At 46.2% G+C, this 14,433-nt stretch overlaps 1 protein-coding gene across 5 annotated transcripts in view; it reads left to right on the forward strand.

The window, feature by feature from the left end:
• The window catches only part of AGBL2 (ATP/GTP binding protein like 2), a 71,877-nt gene that overhangs the window by 35,847 nt on the left and 21,597 nt on the right, over positions 1 to 14,433 (forward strand). For all 5 annotated transcript variants that reach the window (XR_004177524.1, XM_031653431.1, XM_031653432.1 and 2 more), the window contains exons 13-16: positions 1,247 to 1,377; positions 9,682 to 9,748; positions 10,879 to 11,004; positions 11,511 to 11,609. Coding sequence is in view for 4 of the 5 variants with exons in the window: in XM_031653431.1 (XP_031509291.1) it covers positions 1,247 to 1,377; positions 9,682 to 9,748; positions 10,879 to 11,004; positions 11,511 to 11,609 (423 nt within the window). In the remaining variant the exon portion in view is untranslated. The remainder of the gene's footprint in view (positions 1 to 1,246; positions 1,378 to 9,681; positions 9,749 to 10,878; positions 11,005 to 11,510; positions 11,610 to 14,433) is intronic.

Consider the following 14,433-nt stretch of genomic DNA (forward strand, 5'->3'; position numbering starts at 1 on the left):
AAACAAACAAACAAAAAAAAACTAATAATAATCATCATCAGGCCAGGTGCAGTGGCTCACACCTGTAATCCCAGCACTTCAGGAGGCCAAGGCTGGTGAATCACAAGGTCAGGAGTTCGAGACCAGCCTGACCAACACAGTGAAACCCCCATCTCTACTAAAAATACAAAAATTAGCTGGGTGTGGTGGCAAGTGCCTGTAATCCCAGCTGCTCGGGAGGCTGAGGCAGGAGAAACACTTGAACGCAGGAGGCGGAGGTTGCAGTGAACAGAGGTCATGCCACTACACTCCAGCCTGAGTAACAGAGCAACACTCCATCTTAAAAAAAAATAATAATAATAAAATAAAATAAAATAGACTATTGCATTGTTGAAGAACTTGGCGGCCAGGCATGGTGGCTCACGCCTGTAATCCCAGCACTTTGGGAGGCCAAGGCAGGTGGATCACAAGGTCAGGAGTTCAAGACCATCCTGGCCAACGTGGTGGTAAAACTCCGTCTCTACTAAAAATACAAAAAGTAGCTGGGCATGGTGGTGCGTACCTGTAGTCCCAGCTACTCAGGAGAGGTGGGAGAATGGCTTGAACCTGGGAGGCAGAGGTTGCAATGAACTGAGATCACGCCACTGTACTCCAGCCTGGCGACAGAGCAAGACTCTGTCTCAAAAAAATAAAATAAAAAAGAAGAAGTTGGCTCTTGCCAGAGAAAAGTGGCTAGAGCAGTGCTCATTGATATTCTGCCCTAAAGAAAATTTCTATCTGTTCCTCCAGCTTATGTAATTTTCTGTTAACATGTCCTTGCTAGCAGGGGTGCAGGTTATTCATCTTTGTGTTCTCAGCAATAAATAAAATTCCTTTCAGCATACACTTAGTAAGTATTTGATGAATAAATAAAATGGGCCAGGCATGGTGGTTCACGCCTGTAATCCCAGTACTTTGGGAGACTGAGACAGGTGGGTCACCTGAGATCAGGAGTTCGAAACCAGCCTGACCAATATGGTAAAACCCTGTCTCTACTAAAAATACAAAATTAGCTGAGGGTGGTGGCGCATGCCTGTAATACCAACTACTTGGGAGGCTGAGGCAGAAGAATCACTTGAACCCAGGAGGTGGAGGTTGCCGTGAGCCGAGATTGCACCATTGTACTCCAGCCTGGGCGGCAAGAGTCAAACTCCATCTCAAAAACAATAATAATAAATAAATAAAATAAAATGAATTATCAAAATAGTTCTTTTTTTCACTTTAATAGTTCACTCAGTGTCTAGCAGAGCTTAAGGAGCTTTTACGACAGGAAATCCACAAGAAATTCCATGAACTTGGACAAGATGTAGATTTAGAAGAAAGTTGGAGTGACATCTCTTTGTCTGACATTGAATCCAGGTAACAAAGAAACAGCAGAGGCTTTTTTTGTTTTTGTTTTTGTTTTTTAATACTTTGTTGTTAACCTGGGTGATATAGTGAGATCTTGTTTCTACAAAAAATACAAAAATTAGCTGGGCTTGGTGATCCATCCCTGTAGTCCTAGATACTGGAGAGGCTGAGGTGGGAGGATCACCTGAGCCGGGGAAGTTAAGGCTACAGTGAGCCAAGATCATGCCACTGCACTCCAGTGTGGGCAAAAGGCTCAGAAACAAACAAACAAACAAAAAAAAACACAAAAGAGTGTGTATTCTTTGCCAGCCTCTGTTTTAGCCATTAGAAAGGAGTAGGGAGTTGGGCAGGCAGTTTGTGTAGGGCCTTATAGGGAACTGCAAAGCCTTTGCCTTTCACTCCAAGGGAGATGGAAAGCCTTTGGAAGGTTTTGAGTAGAGAAATATCATGATTTGACAGGTTTTAGTTTCAACAGGAACACTGGCTGCTGTGTGAAAAGTAGATCGTAAAGAGGGAAGTTCTAACCAGGGAGACTCAATAGGAGGCTCTTGCAATAATATAGGTAAAAGATAATGGAGGCTTAGACCAATAATACAAGTAAAAGGTAATGGAGGCTTAGACCAGAGTAGCAGCAGTGGTTGTGGGAGGATGTGTGAATTGGTTGGATTCTAGATATATTTTGAAATTATAAGCATTAGGATTTGCCTGTGGATTGGATATGGGCATGAGAAAAGAAGAGAATGACTCCACAATTGGTTGGATGGAGTTGCCTTTAGCTGAGATGGGAAAGATCAAAGGAGTGGAAAAAATTAGGGAGGTAGTGAAGATCAGGAGTCTAGTGTTAGGCTTGTTAAGTTTGTAATGTCCATTATATATTTAGTAGAGACCTCGAACAAGCAGTAGGATATATGGGTCTGGAGTTCAGTGGAGAGGTCCAGTGACCAATGGAGAGAGGCATCATTGGATAGATGATTTTTTTTCTTGAGACAGGGTGTTGCTCTCCACCCAGGCTGGAGTGCAGTAATATGATCTCTGCTCACTACATCCTCAACTTCCTGGGCTCAAGCAATCCTCCTGCCTCAGCTCCCCAAGTAGCTGGGACTACAGGTGTGCACCATCACGCCTGGTTAATTTTTGTATTTTTTGTAGAGAACAGGCTTTGCCTATTGTCCAGGCTGGTCTCTAACTACCAAGCTCAAGGCATCTGCTTGCCTCAGCCTCCCAAAGTGCTGCGATTATAAGCATGAGTCACCATGCCCAGCCTGGTAGATAATATTTAAACCTTAACACTAGATGGGGTCTGGATGAGGTGGCTCACACCTATAATTCCCACTCTTTGGGAGGCCGAGGCAGGCGGATCACTTGAGGTCAGGATTTCAAGACCTGCCTGGCCAACATTGTGAAACCCCATCTCTACTAAAAATACAAAAATTAGCTGGGTGTGGTGGTACACACCTGTAATCCCAGCTACTCAGGAGGCTGAGGCGGGAGGAAGGATTGCCTGAACCCGAGAGGTGGAGGTTGCTGTGAGCTGGGATTGCACCATTGCATTTCAGCCTGGGTGACAGAGTAAGACTCTGGTCTCAAAAAAAAAAAAAGAAAAGAAAATCGCCTTGGGTAGGGGCATGCACCTGCACCTGTAGTCAGTCCTAGCTACTTGGAAGCTGAGACAGGAGGATTGCTGAGCTCAGAAGTTCGAGATTGCAGTGAGCTATGGCCACACTAGTGTACTCCAATCTATGCTATAGAGTGAGACCCTATCTCAGAAAAAAAAAAAAGACTGGCGGGATCTCAAGGAAGTAAGTGCAGATAGAGAAGTCTGAGGTTTGAGCTGGATAATACAACTTTAACAGGGGAGGAGCCAGCAAAGGCGACTGAGAAGAAGGGACTAGCAAGACTGAAAAAAACCAGAAGAGTGTTTTTTTAAAAACCTAAAGCAGGCACGGTGGCTCACACCTGTAATCCCAGGACTTTGGGAGGCCAAGGCTGGCGGATCACCTGAGGTCAGGAGTTCAAGACCAGCCTGACCAGCATGGAGAAACTCCGTCTCTACTAAAAATACAAAATTAGTTGGGTGTGATGGCACATGCCTGTAATCCCAGCTACTCGGGAGGCTGAAGCAGGAGAATCGCTGGAACCTGGGAGGCGGAGGTTGCAGTGAGCCGAGATTACACCATTGCACTCCAGCCTGGGCAATAAGAGCGAAACTCCATCTCAAAAAATAAATAAGTAAATAAATAAATAACCTAAATCAGATCATATCATTTATCTGTTGAAAGCACTTCAGTATCTCCCCGACTCAGATTTAAAAAGCCAAAGACCCTACAATGGCCTGTAAGGCTATAGGCCTCCCGATACCTCTATGGCCTCCACCCTAACCCTTTTTTTTTTTTTGAGACAGAGTCTCGCTCTATCACCTAGGCTGAGGCTGGAGTGCAATGGCATGATCTCGGCTCACTGCAACCTCCGCCTACCGGGTTCAAGCAATTTTCCTGCCTCAGCCCCCCAAGTAGCTGGGACTACAGGCGCACGCTGCCATGGCTGGCTAATTTTTTGTATTTTAGTAGAGACGGGGTTTCACCGTGTTGCCTAGGCTGATCTGGAACTCCTGACCTCAGGCAATCCGCCCACCTCGGCCTCCCAAAGTGCTGGGATTACAGGCGTGAGCCACCGCGCCCAGCCAAATGCTGCCTTTTTCAACATGATCTATACACGTTACTCTAATGCTACAGCTTGCTCCCTCCTTCACCCTCCTGCCACTCCTTATCCCCCTTAGGTGCTCTACATTTTTCCATAGCATTTATTGCCTCTGTCATTCTATATCATTTAAGTCTTTATTGTATCTGTTTTATTTATTTATTTTTATTATTTTAATTTTTGAGACAGACTTTTGCTCTTGTTGCCCAGGCTGGAGTGCAATGGCATGATCTCCACTCACTGCAACCTCCATCTCCGGGTTCAAGCTATTCTCCTGCCTCAGCCGCCCGAGTAGCTGGGATTATAGGCACCCACCACCACGGCTGGCTAATTTTTAGTAGAATGCGATTTCAACGTGTTGGCCAGACTGGTTGCAAACTCCTGACCTTAGGTGATCCACCCACCTCGGCCTCCGAAAGTGCTGGGATTACAGGCATGAGCCACTGCACCTGGCCTATTTTTTTTTTTTTTTTTTTTGAGATGGAGTCTCGCTCTGTCGCCCAGGCTGGAGTCCAGTGGCGTGATCTCAGCTCACTGCAACCTCCGCCTCCCGGGTTTGAGCAATTCTTCTGCCTCAGTCTCCCAAGTAGCTGGGATTACAGGCACCTACCACCAAGCCCTGCTAATTTTTTTTTTTTTTTTTTTTGAGACAGAATTTCGCTCTTGTTGCCCAGGCTAGAGTGCAATGGTGCAATCTCAGCTCACTGCACTCGCTGCAACCTCTGTCTCCGGGTTCAAGCGATTCTCCTGCCTCAGTCTCCCAAGTAGCTAGGATTACAGGCATGTGCCACCAAGCCTGGCTAATTTTCTATTTTTAGTAGAGATGAGGTTTCTCCATATTGGTCAGGCTAGTCTTGAACTCCCAACGTCAGGTGATCCGCCCACCTCGGCCTCCCAAAGACCTGGGATTATAGGCATGAACCACCGTGCCCGGCCATCTAATTTTTGTATTTTTAGTAGAGATGGGGTTTCACTATGTTGCCCAGGCTAGTCTTGAACTCCTGACCTCAGGTGATCCACCCACCTTGGCCTCCCAGGGTGCTGGGATGACAGGCGTGAGCCACCGCACCCAGCCAATATCTGTTGTTTATTGTCTGTTTCCCTCTACTAGGAGACAGGTTCCACAAAGTCAGAGATCTTTTTGTTTGCTGTGTATCTCATGCACCTAGAATGGTACCTGTTCTGTACCTAGCACAGAGGAAGAGCTCAATAAATATTTTTTAAATTAATTTAGCATTCAGGATCTCATCTCTACCCTCATAGTCTCCCCAGCTATTTAGGAAGCCCCCAAAAGGTTATGTCTCCCAGGTGTGCAAGAATACCTTCTACTCTAACTTACTGGCTAAAGTGCCTCATGGATGACCCAGCTACCTTCAGGCTTCTGGACTGGCGTGGAAGTCTTCTGACAGAGGCTGCACTGTAGTCTGTGGTGGACAGTGGAAAAGGGATGGCTCTTTCATCCACTCTATGCCACACTGACATCGGGGCCCAAAAGCAATTCTGAGTCTCACAAATATTTCTTTAGGGACCTTAAACTTAAAGTAGGCCGTCAGGCCAGGTCGTGTGGCCCATTCACTGTGTCATCCCTTCCACTCTCTTAGAATCCTGTGCCTAACTAACCAAGACCTCTGCACCAACCCCTCTCCAAATACAGCCTCAAAAACAAAATGCCAGCTGGACGCAGTGGCTCACACCTGTAGTCTTAGCACTTTGGGAGGCCAAGATGGGCGGATCACTTCAGCCCAGGAGTTCAAGACAAGCCTGGGCAACATGGAGAAACCCTGTCTCTACAAGAAATGCAAAAATTAGCCAGGCATGGTGACTCATGCCTGTTGTCCCAGCTACTTGGGAGGCTAAGGTGAGAGGATCATTTGAATCCAGGAGGTCAAGGCTGCAGTGAGCCAAGATTGCACGACTGCACTCCAACCTGGGTGACACAGTGAGACCCTGTCTCAAAAAAAAAAAAAAAGTGTGCTCTGCATATCAACTCATAGAAATAGTGCCAAGGTGTGGCTAGGCATGATGGCTCATGTCTGTAATCCCAGCACTTTGGGAGGCCAAGATGGGAGGATTGCTTGAGGCCAGGAGTTGGAGGCCAGCTTGGTCAACATAGTAAGACCCCATCTCTATTTTTTAAAAAATTTAAAAAGAAAGAAATAGGCCCCAAGGGGAATCAATTCAGAAACAGGCAGACTCTACATTCTAGTGGCTCAGCCGGGACACTTTGATGCACATGGTTAAGAATTATTGAAACCGGCCGGGCGCGGTGGCTCAAGCCTGTAATCCCAGCACTTTGGGAGGCCGAGGCGGGTGGATCACGAGGTCAGGAGATCGAGACCATCCTGGCTAACATGGTGAAACCCCGTCTCTACTAAAAATACAAAAAACTAGCCGGGCGTGGTGGCGGGCGACTGTAGTCCCAGCTACTCGGAGGCTGAGGCAGGAGAATGGCGTGAACCTGGGAGGCGGAGCTTGCAGTGAGCCGAGATCGTGCCACTGCACTCCAGCCTGGGTGACACAGCGCGAGACTCCGTCTCAAAAAAAAAAAAAAAAAAAAAAAAGAATTATTGAAACCAATTTGCCAGCCTCTGCCTCAAGAGACTGGCTGTCACAGCCTCCAGTGGGGTTCCACCTATCCATTGTCACAATTGCAAAGGAAAGCAGACTGTGAGTGTACAAGCCCAGTTTGAGTTTGTCTTGTGTATGTACACACATGGGTTTTGACACTTTCTGGGACACGCTGCTTTTAGTGCTTTTGTCCCATTTGCTAACGTTTTCTACCAACAGGACTTCCAGTGTCCACTAGAAAAAAACCTTGTGAGAACAGGGAATTGGGAATTAGATCAGAGATGGTGTTTTCTTCCTGCTATCTTTCTGTGGGACTACTCATTGTGCACTGAGAGGAGCGAGGGGAGCAGAAACAAATGAAGGGCTGGGCAGCTGAGTGGTTTGAAATGCTGACTTCTCCCATGTGATTTGAGCTCTACAAATGTTTTTTGTTTGTTTGTTTTTGAGATGGAGTCTCACTCTGTCACCCAAGCTGGAGTGTAGTGGTGCGATCTTGGCTCACTGCATCATTGCAATCTCCACCTCCTGGGTTCAAGCAATTCTCGTGCCTCAGTCTCCCGAGTAGCTGGAATTACAGGCACCCGCTACCACACCCAGCTAATTTTTTTGGTATTTTTAGTAGAGATAGAGTTTCACAATTTTGGCCAGGCTTGTCTTGAATTCCTGACCTCAAGTGATCTGCCCGTCTCGACCTCCCAAAGTGCTGGGATTATAGGCGTGAGCTACCACGCCTGGCCTTGTGCCAGTAAACTGTATGTGTAGACCCCCATCATAGAGAACAGCTCTTGGTTCTAGCCAACTAAACCCCAGGAAAGGGGAAAATATAATGTGACACTTAAGCAAAAGACACGAAGAAAGAAAGGTTTGATTATTTGAGTTTTCATTCATCCTAGCCCTTGCAGAAAGGGGGAGTACACAGTTTGTGAGGGAAGACTTTAGATTAGTCTAAATGAGCATCCACAACTTTTTTTTTAGAAAGAGTGTCGCTCTGTCGCCCAGGCTAGAGTCAGTGGCGCAATCACAGCTCACTGGAGCCTCAACCTCCTGGGCTCAAATGATCCTCCCAGCTCAGCCTCCCCAGTAGCTGAGACTACAGGTGTGCACCAGCACACCTGGCTAATTTTTGTATTTTTTTGTAGAGACAGGGTTTTGCCATGTTGCCCAGGCTGTTCTTAAATTCCTAGGCTCAAGAGATCTTTGAGCCTCAGCCTCCCAAAGTGCTGGGATTACAGGTGTGAGCCACTATGCCCAGCCAACTTTTTTTTTTTAAATAAAGACAGGGCATCACTATGTTGCCCAATCTGATCTTTAATTCCTGGCCTCAAGCAATCCCTCCTGCCTTGGTCTCCCAAATTGTGGGGATTATAGGCATGAGCCACCATGCCTGGCCTCATTCAAAACTTTTGAAGGAAAATTGGGGTGATAAAAGTAATCTTGGTCTCTGACCTGAAGGTTCTTTTTGTTATTTATATATTTTTTGAGATAGGTTCTTGCCCTCTTGCTTAGACTGGAGTGCAGTGGCACAATCTCGGCTCACTGCAGCCTCAACTTCCTGGGCACTAGTGGTCCTCCTATCTCAGTCTCCCGAGTGTCTGGGACCACAGGCAGGCACCACCACTACCAGCTAATTAAGAAAAAAATTTTTTTTGTAGATACAGCGACTTACTGTGTCACCCAGGCTCAGATTGTTTATTGAATGCATTTGTTTATACATTGAATACATTTCTTCAAAGTACCTGTTAGGATCCTGGATTTCTGAATTGGTGCCAGCCAAAGAGGAATAAATGAGAAAGATCCCTTGTTTTCAAACAAATGACAGTCCTCTACTGTTCTCTAGGCCTGCGCATTGAGAATCCTGTGGCCTCTCACGACCTCCACCAAGGGCGATTTTGCCCATCTGGCCAGTATTTGCTTTGCCATATGGATTGCAAACTCTTTGGTGCCAAAGGCTCTGCCTCGTTCATCTGTGCTCCCTGTGCCTAACACACTGCTTGGCATGCAGTAGGTGTTCGGAGTGAATGAATGAATGTGCTTGTCAAGAATTCTTTTTTTGGGGCCGGGTGCGGTGGCTCATGCCTGTTATCCCAGCATTTTGGGAGGCCGAGGCGGGCGGATCATGAGGTCAGGAGATTGAGACCATCCTGGCTAACACGGTGAAACCCCATCTCTACTAAAAATACAAAAAATTAGCTGGGCATGATGGCGGGCACCTGTAGTTCCAGCTACTCGGGAGGCTGACAGAGTAAGACTCCGTCTCAAAAAAAATTCTTTTTTTTTTTTTTTTTTGAGACAGCTTCACTCTTGTCGCCTAGGCTGGAGTGCAATGGCACAATCTTGGCTCACTGCAACCTCTGCCTCCCAGGTTCAAGTGATTTTCCTGCCTTAGCCTCCTGAGTAGCTGGGACTACAGGTGTGCGCCACCACACCCAGATAATTTTTTTGTATTTAGTGGAGACGGGGTTTCATCATTTTAATCAGAGTGGTCTCAAACTCCTGACCTCAGGTGATCCACCCCCCTCGGCCTCCCAAAATGCTGGGATTACAGGCATGCGCCACCGCTCCCGGCCATCAAGAATTCTTAGTAATTGCTTGGGCGCAGTTGTTCATACCTGTAATCTCAGCACTTTAGGAGGCTGAGGCAAGAGGATCGCTTAAACACAAAAGTTCAAGACCAGCTCAGGCAACATATTGGGACCCTGTGACTACAAGAATTTTAAAAATTAGTCAGGCATGGTGGCATGAGCCTGTAGTCCCAGCTGCTCAGAAGGCTGAGGTGGGAGGATCTCTTGAGCCCGGGAGGTCAAGGCTGCAGTGATCTATGATCACAGTACTGCACTTCAGCCTGGGTGACACAGTGAGACTCTGTCCCAAAAATATAAAAAAGGAAGAAAATAATAATTTTTAGTAATTGAAGCATAGACAATGAGAGAAATAGTAGACTAGAAGATATCCTAATCCTAATCCCATACAGCTGGTCTGGTAAATGTTATGCTTCCTAGACATATCAATGACAGTTATTTCCTCTTCTTTTTTTTCTTTTGGAAACAGCACCAGTGGTTCTGACAGTTCTCTCTCAGATGGTCTTCCTGTTCACCTAGCAAACATAGCAGATGAGGTAAGCTGAGCTCTTATACCCAGGAAATAGCAGCCTTAAAAAAAATCATGACACTGGCAGCCAATTTGTTGGAATTTTCCAGCTGTCCTAAGACCCACAGAAAATATGCAATAGTGTCCTAACTAGTCACCCTGCCCTAAAGTCTCTCATTTTGTCCTTTATAACTTTCTTGCTTAATTATTAAGGCCACCTTAAGGTAACACCCAAACTGAATATTTTAACCACACGTCTAATGATTATTATCTGGACCTGACATTATTGCCATAAGTAATCTGATTTCATATTGTAAATCACAGATATTTGGTTATTGGTATAAGTGCCCCTTTGTGGGTTTTTTTTGCTGCTGTTGTCATTGTTGTTTTGAGATGGAGTCTTGCTGTGTCTCCCAGGCTGGAGTGCAGTGGTGCAAACTTCCACCTTCTGGGTTCAAGCAATTCTCCTGCCTCAGCCTCCTGAGTAGCTGGGATTACAGGCGCACGCCACCACACCTGGCTAATTTTTATATTTTTAGTAGAGACGGTTGGCCATCCTGGTTTCAAACTCCTGACCTCGTGATCTGCCCGCCTTGGCCTCCCAAAGTGCTTGGGTTACAGGCGTGAGCCGCCGCACCAGGCCTTTTTTTTTTTTTTTGAGATGGAGTCTCACTCTGTCACCCAGGATGGAGTGCAGTGGCGTGATCTCAGCTCACAGCAACCTCCGCCTCCCGGGTTCAAGCAATTCTTCTACCTCAGCCTCCTGAGTAACTGGGATTACAGTCACCTGCCACCCTGCCCGGCTAATTTTTGTGTTTTTAGTAGAGATGGGGTTTCACCATGTTGGCCAGGCTGGTCTCGAACTCTTGACCTCAAGTGATCCACCCGCTTCAGCCTCCCAAAGTGTTGGGATTACAGGCGCCTAACCATAAGTACCCCTTTGGCAGTTTATCGATAACAGTGGGATTTGGGGGTATTAAGTAGGAAGCATCCTCCAGTAAGGAGGGAACTGAACTGTTTGTTTATTCTCCAAACCAACACCATGAGGCTGCATACCGAGTTAGCCTTTGTGTCTTGAGCATTGCATGAAGAGTGCCACATGTGGGTGGTCCTAGTTCTGGAATCCTCAATGACCAGTTTCTCTACTTTCCCGAATAGCTGACTCAGAAGAAGAAGATGTTTAAGAAGAAAAAAAAGAAGTCACTTCAGACTAGGAAACAGCGAAATGAGCAGTATCAGAAAAAAAATTCGATGTGGAAGTTAAAGTTAACAGAAGATACCTCAGTAAGAAAGCCTTGCTGGCTATTTCTACTGTTTGGTTTCAGAGCATTCCATAGAGGGAGAAGGAAAGGGGGTTAAAGTTTACGCTAAACCAAAAAGGGGATGGAGATTGGGGCAGGGGGAAACTTTCTGTTTTGGGATCAGAATCTTCCAGGGGCCCTCTGGGCATCTCTGAGCAGGTTTCAGCCTTGGTCCACTGATCCTCTCCTATACTCTGGCATAGGAAGTCTGGGTTTTAGCCAAGTCTGAATTTCCAGAGGAAAGACATGGTACTGGAATGGTAGTGGCCAGAGCTAGTCAGGAGTAGATGGATGACTGGGGGCCAGGCCTGGTCCAGGCTCAGACAGCTGGATAGCTCATCAATCTTTGTCCAAGCTGCCACACTCACACCATACCCTCTGCTTTCAAAAGACAAATGTGCTTTCAGAGGTACAAGTTTTGCTGTTGGGTAAATTGGATCAATTTTGAATAGATCAATTGAAAAAGATTCTCTTTTTACTCAATCCTAGGAATTTGCTTCTACTCTGCAAAAGCATCCAGCCTTTTTCAAAAACTCAGAGAATTCCAGTTTTTTACCAATGAGAAATGAAAACCCGAGGTTAAATGAGGTAGTATTTTTGTTTTTGACTCTTTGTCACACAAATTCTCTAATCTCTCAGATTAGCACCTCTCTCCCACAAGGTGATAAATGTAGTAGCCATTTATGTTACCCTAACCTGACAGTGCCAAGGGAGCAAGAAAACATTAAAACTGGGGGAGACATTGACACTGCTTTGGACTAGACATGACTGAAGTCTGGAATCAAATATTGGTGATTTGTGATTTTACACCAAGAACATAAGAATGGGCTGCCTTACTTACCATCCATTCATCCATCTACCCACCCATCTACTCAATCAGCAAATTTTATTTTAAGATAAATCAACGAATTTTACTGGGCACCTACTACATGCCAGTCCCTTTACTGGATGCTGTGAATGCAGCCTTGAATAAAATACTGTCCCTGCCTCAGGGACTTCAGACTCCGGTGGAGATTTCAGCAAAGAAGTAGGAAATTGTATCACAGAGTAGGATGCAGTGGCAACACAGAGGAGAGACACTCAACCAATGTTTAGTACTTTACAGTTTTATGGCTATAAAATCTTTGATTTTTTTTTTCTTTTTTTTTTTTTTTTTTTTTTAGACAGAGTCTTACTTTTTTTTTCACGCTGGAGTGCAGCTTCCACTCTTGGGTTCAAGTGATTCTTGGGCCTCAGCCTCTGGAGTAGCTGGGATTACAGGTGCCCACCACCATGCTTGGCTAATTTTTGTATTTTTATTAGATGCAGGGTTTCGACATGTTGCCCAGGCTGGTCTCAAACTGCTAAGCTCAAGTAATCCACCCACTTTGGCCTCCCAAAGTGCTGGGATTACAGGCATGAGCTACCATGCCTGGCCAAAATCCTTGATTTTTTATTGTAAAAAAAATAGGCTGTCCAGGCATGGTGGCTCACACCTGAAAGCCCAACACTTTGTATGTTTTCTTTTTTGTTTCTTTTTTTGACACAAAAAAGGAAACAAAAGTCTCATTCTGTCACACAGGCTTGAGTTCAGTGGCGCGATCTCAGCTCACTACAACCTCCACCTCCCAGGTTCAAGTGATTCTCCCTCCTCAGCCTCCCATGGAGCTGGGATTACAGGCACCTGCCACCTTGCCTGGCTACTTTTTGTATTTTTAGTACAGATGGGGTCTCACCATGTTGGCGAGGCTGGTTTTGAACTCCTGACCTCAGGTGATCCACCTGCCTCAGCCTACAAAAGTGCTGGGATTACAGGTGGGAGCCATTGTGCCTAGCCAAACCCAACACTTTGGAAAGCCGAGGCAGGAGGATCATTTGAGCCCAAGAGTTCAAGACCAGCCTACACAACATAGTGAGACCTCATCTCTACAAAAAAATAAACAAAAATTAGCTGGGTATAGTGGTGCACATAGTCCCACCTATTTGAGACACTGAGGTGGGCATATCACATGAGACCAGAGTTGGAGGCTCCAGTGAGCCATGATCACACCACCGTACTCCAGCCTGGGTGGCCAGGCATGGTGGCTCACACCTGTAATCCCAGCACTTTGGGAGGCTGAGAGAGGAGGATTGCTTGGGTCCAGAAGTTCGAGACTAGCCCTGGCAACATAGCAAGACCCCATCTCTACAAAAAATTTTTTACAAATTAGCTAGACATGGCTGGTCACAGTGGCTCATACCTGTAATCCCAGCTCTATGGGAGGACAAGATGGGTGGATCACATGAGACCAGGAGTTCAAGACCAGCCTGGCCAACATGGTGAAACCCCATCTCTACCAAAAATATGAAAATTAGCTGGGTGTGGTGGTATGTGCCTGTAGTCTCAGCTACTCAGGAAGCTGAGTCACAAGAATTGCTTGAACCCAGGAGGCAGAAGTTGCAGTGAGCTGAGATTGCGCCATTTCACTCTAGCTTGGGTGACAGAGCAAGACTCTGTCTCAAAAAAAGAAGAAGGAAAAAAAAATCAGCTATACATTGTGATGTATGCTTATAGTCCTAGCTACTTGAGAGGCTGAGGTAGGAGGATCGCTTGAGCTGAGAGGTCAAGGCTACAGTGAGCTGTGATCCTACCACTGCACCCCAGCCTGGGTGACAGAGCAAGACCCTGCTTAAAAAAAAAAAAAAAAAAGCGGGGCTCAGTTTTGAGGTCAGGTACGGTAGCTCACACCTGTAATCCCAGCACTTTGGGAGGAAAAGGTGGTAGGATCACTTGAGGCCAGGAGGTCAAGATCACTTGAGGCCAGGAGGTCAAGACCAGCCTGAGCAACATAGCAAGATCCTATCTCTACAAAAAATTTTAAAATTTAGCTGGATGTGGGCCGGGCGCAGTGGCTCATGCCTGTAATCCCAACACTTTGGGAGGCTGAGACAGGCGGATCACGAGGTCAGGAGATTGAGACCATCCTAGCTAACATGGTGAAACCCCGTCTCTACTAAAAATACAAAAAATTAGCTAGACGTCCCTGTAGTCCCAGCTAGTCGGGAGGCCGAGGCAGGAGAATCACTTGAACCTGGGAGGTGGAGGTTGCAGTGAGCCAAGGTCATGCCACTGCACTCCAGCCTGGGCAATAGAGCAAGACTCCATCTCAAAAAAAATAAATAAATAAATAAATAAATAAATAAATAACTTAGCTGGATGTGGTAGCCTGCCCCTCCTGTAGTCCTAGCTACTTGGGAGGCTGAGGTGGGAGAATCACTTGAGTCCAGGAGTTTAAGGTTACAGTGAGCTGTGATCCTGCCACTGCACTCCACCCTAGGTGACAGAGTGAGACTTTGTCCCAAAAAAAAAAAAAATGGTTTTGGTACAATAGTTAGTAGCCAATTCTTAGGAGATAGGGTGCAAAATGGGCCCTCCTCATGTGAAACACTACCC

The sequence above is a fragment of the Papio anubis genome, chromosome 12, assembly GCF_008728515.1.
Source record: "Papio anubis isolate 15944 chromosome 12, Panubis1.0, whole genome shotgun sequence".
In the NCBI taxonomy this organism is placed as follows: Eukaryota; Metazoa; Chordata; class Mammalia; order Primates; family Cercopithecidae; genus Papio; species Papio anubis.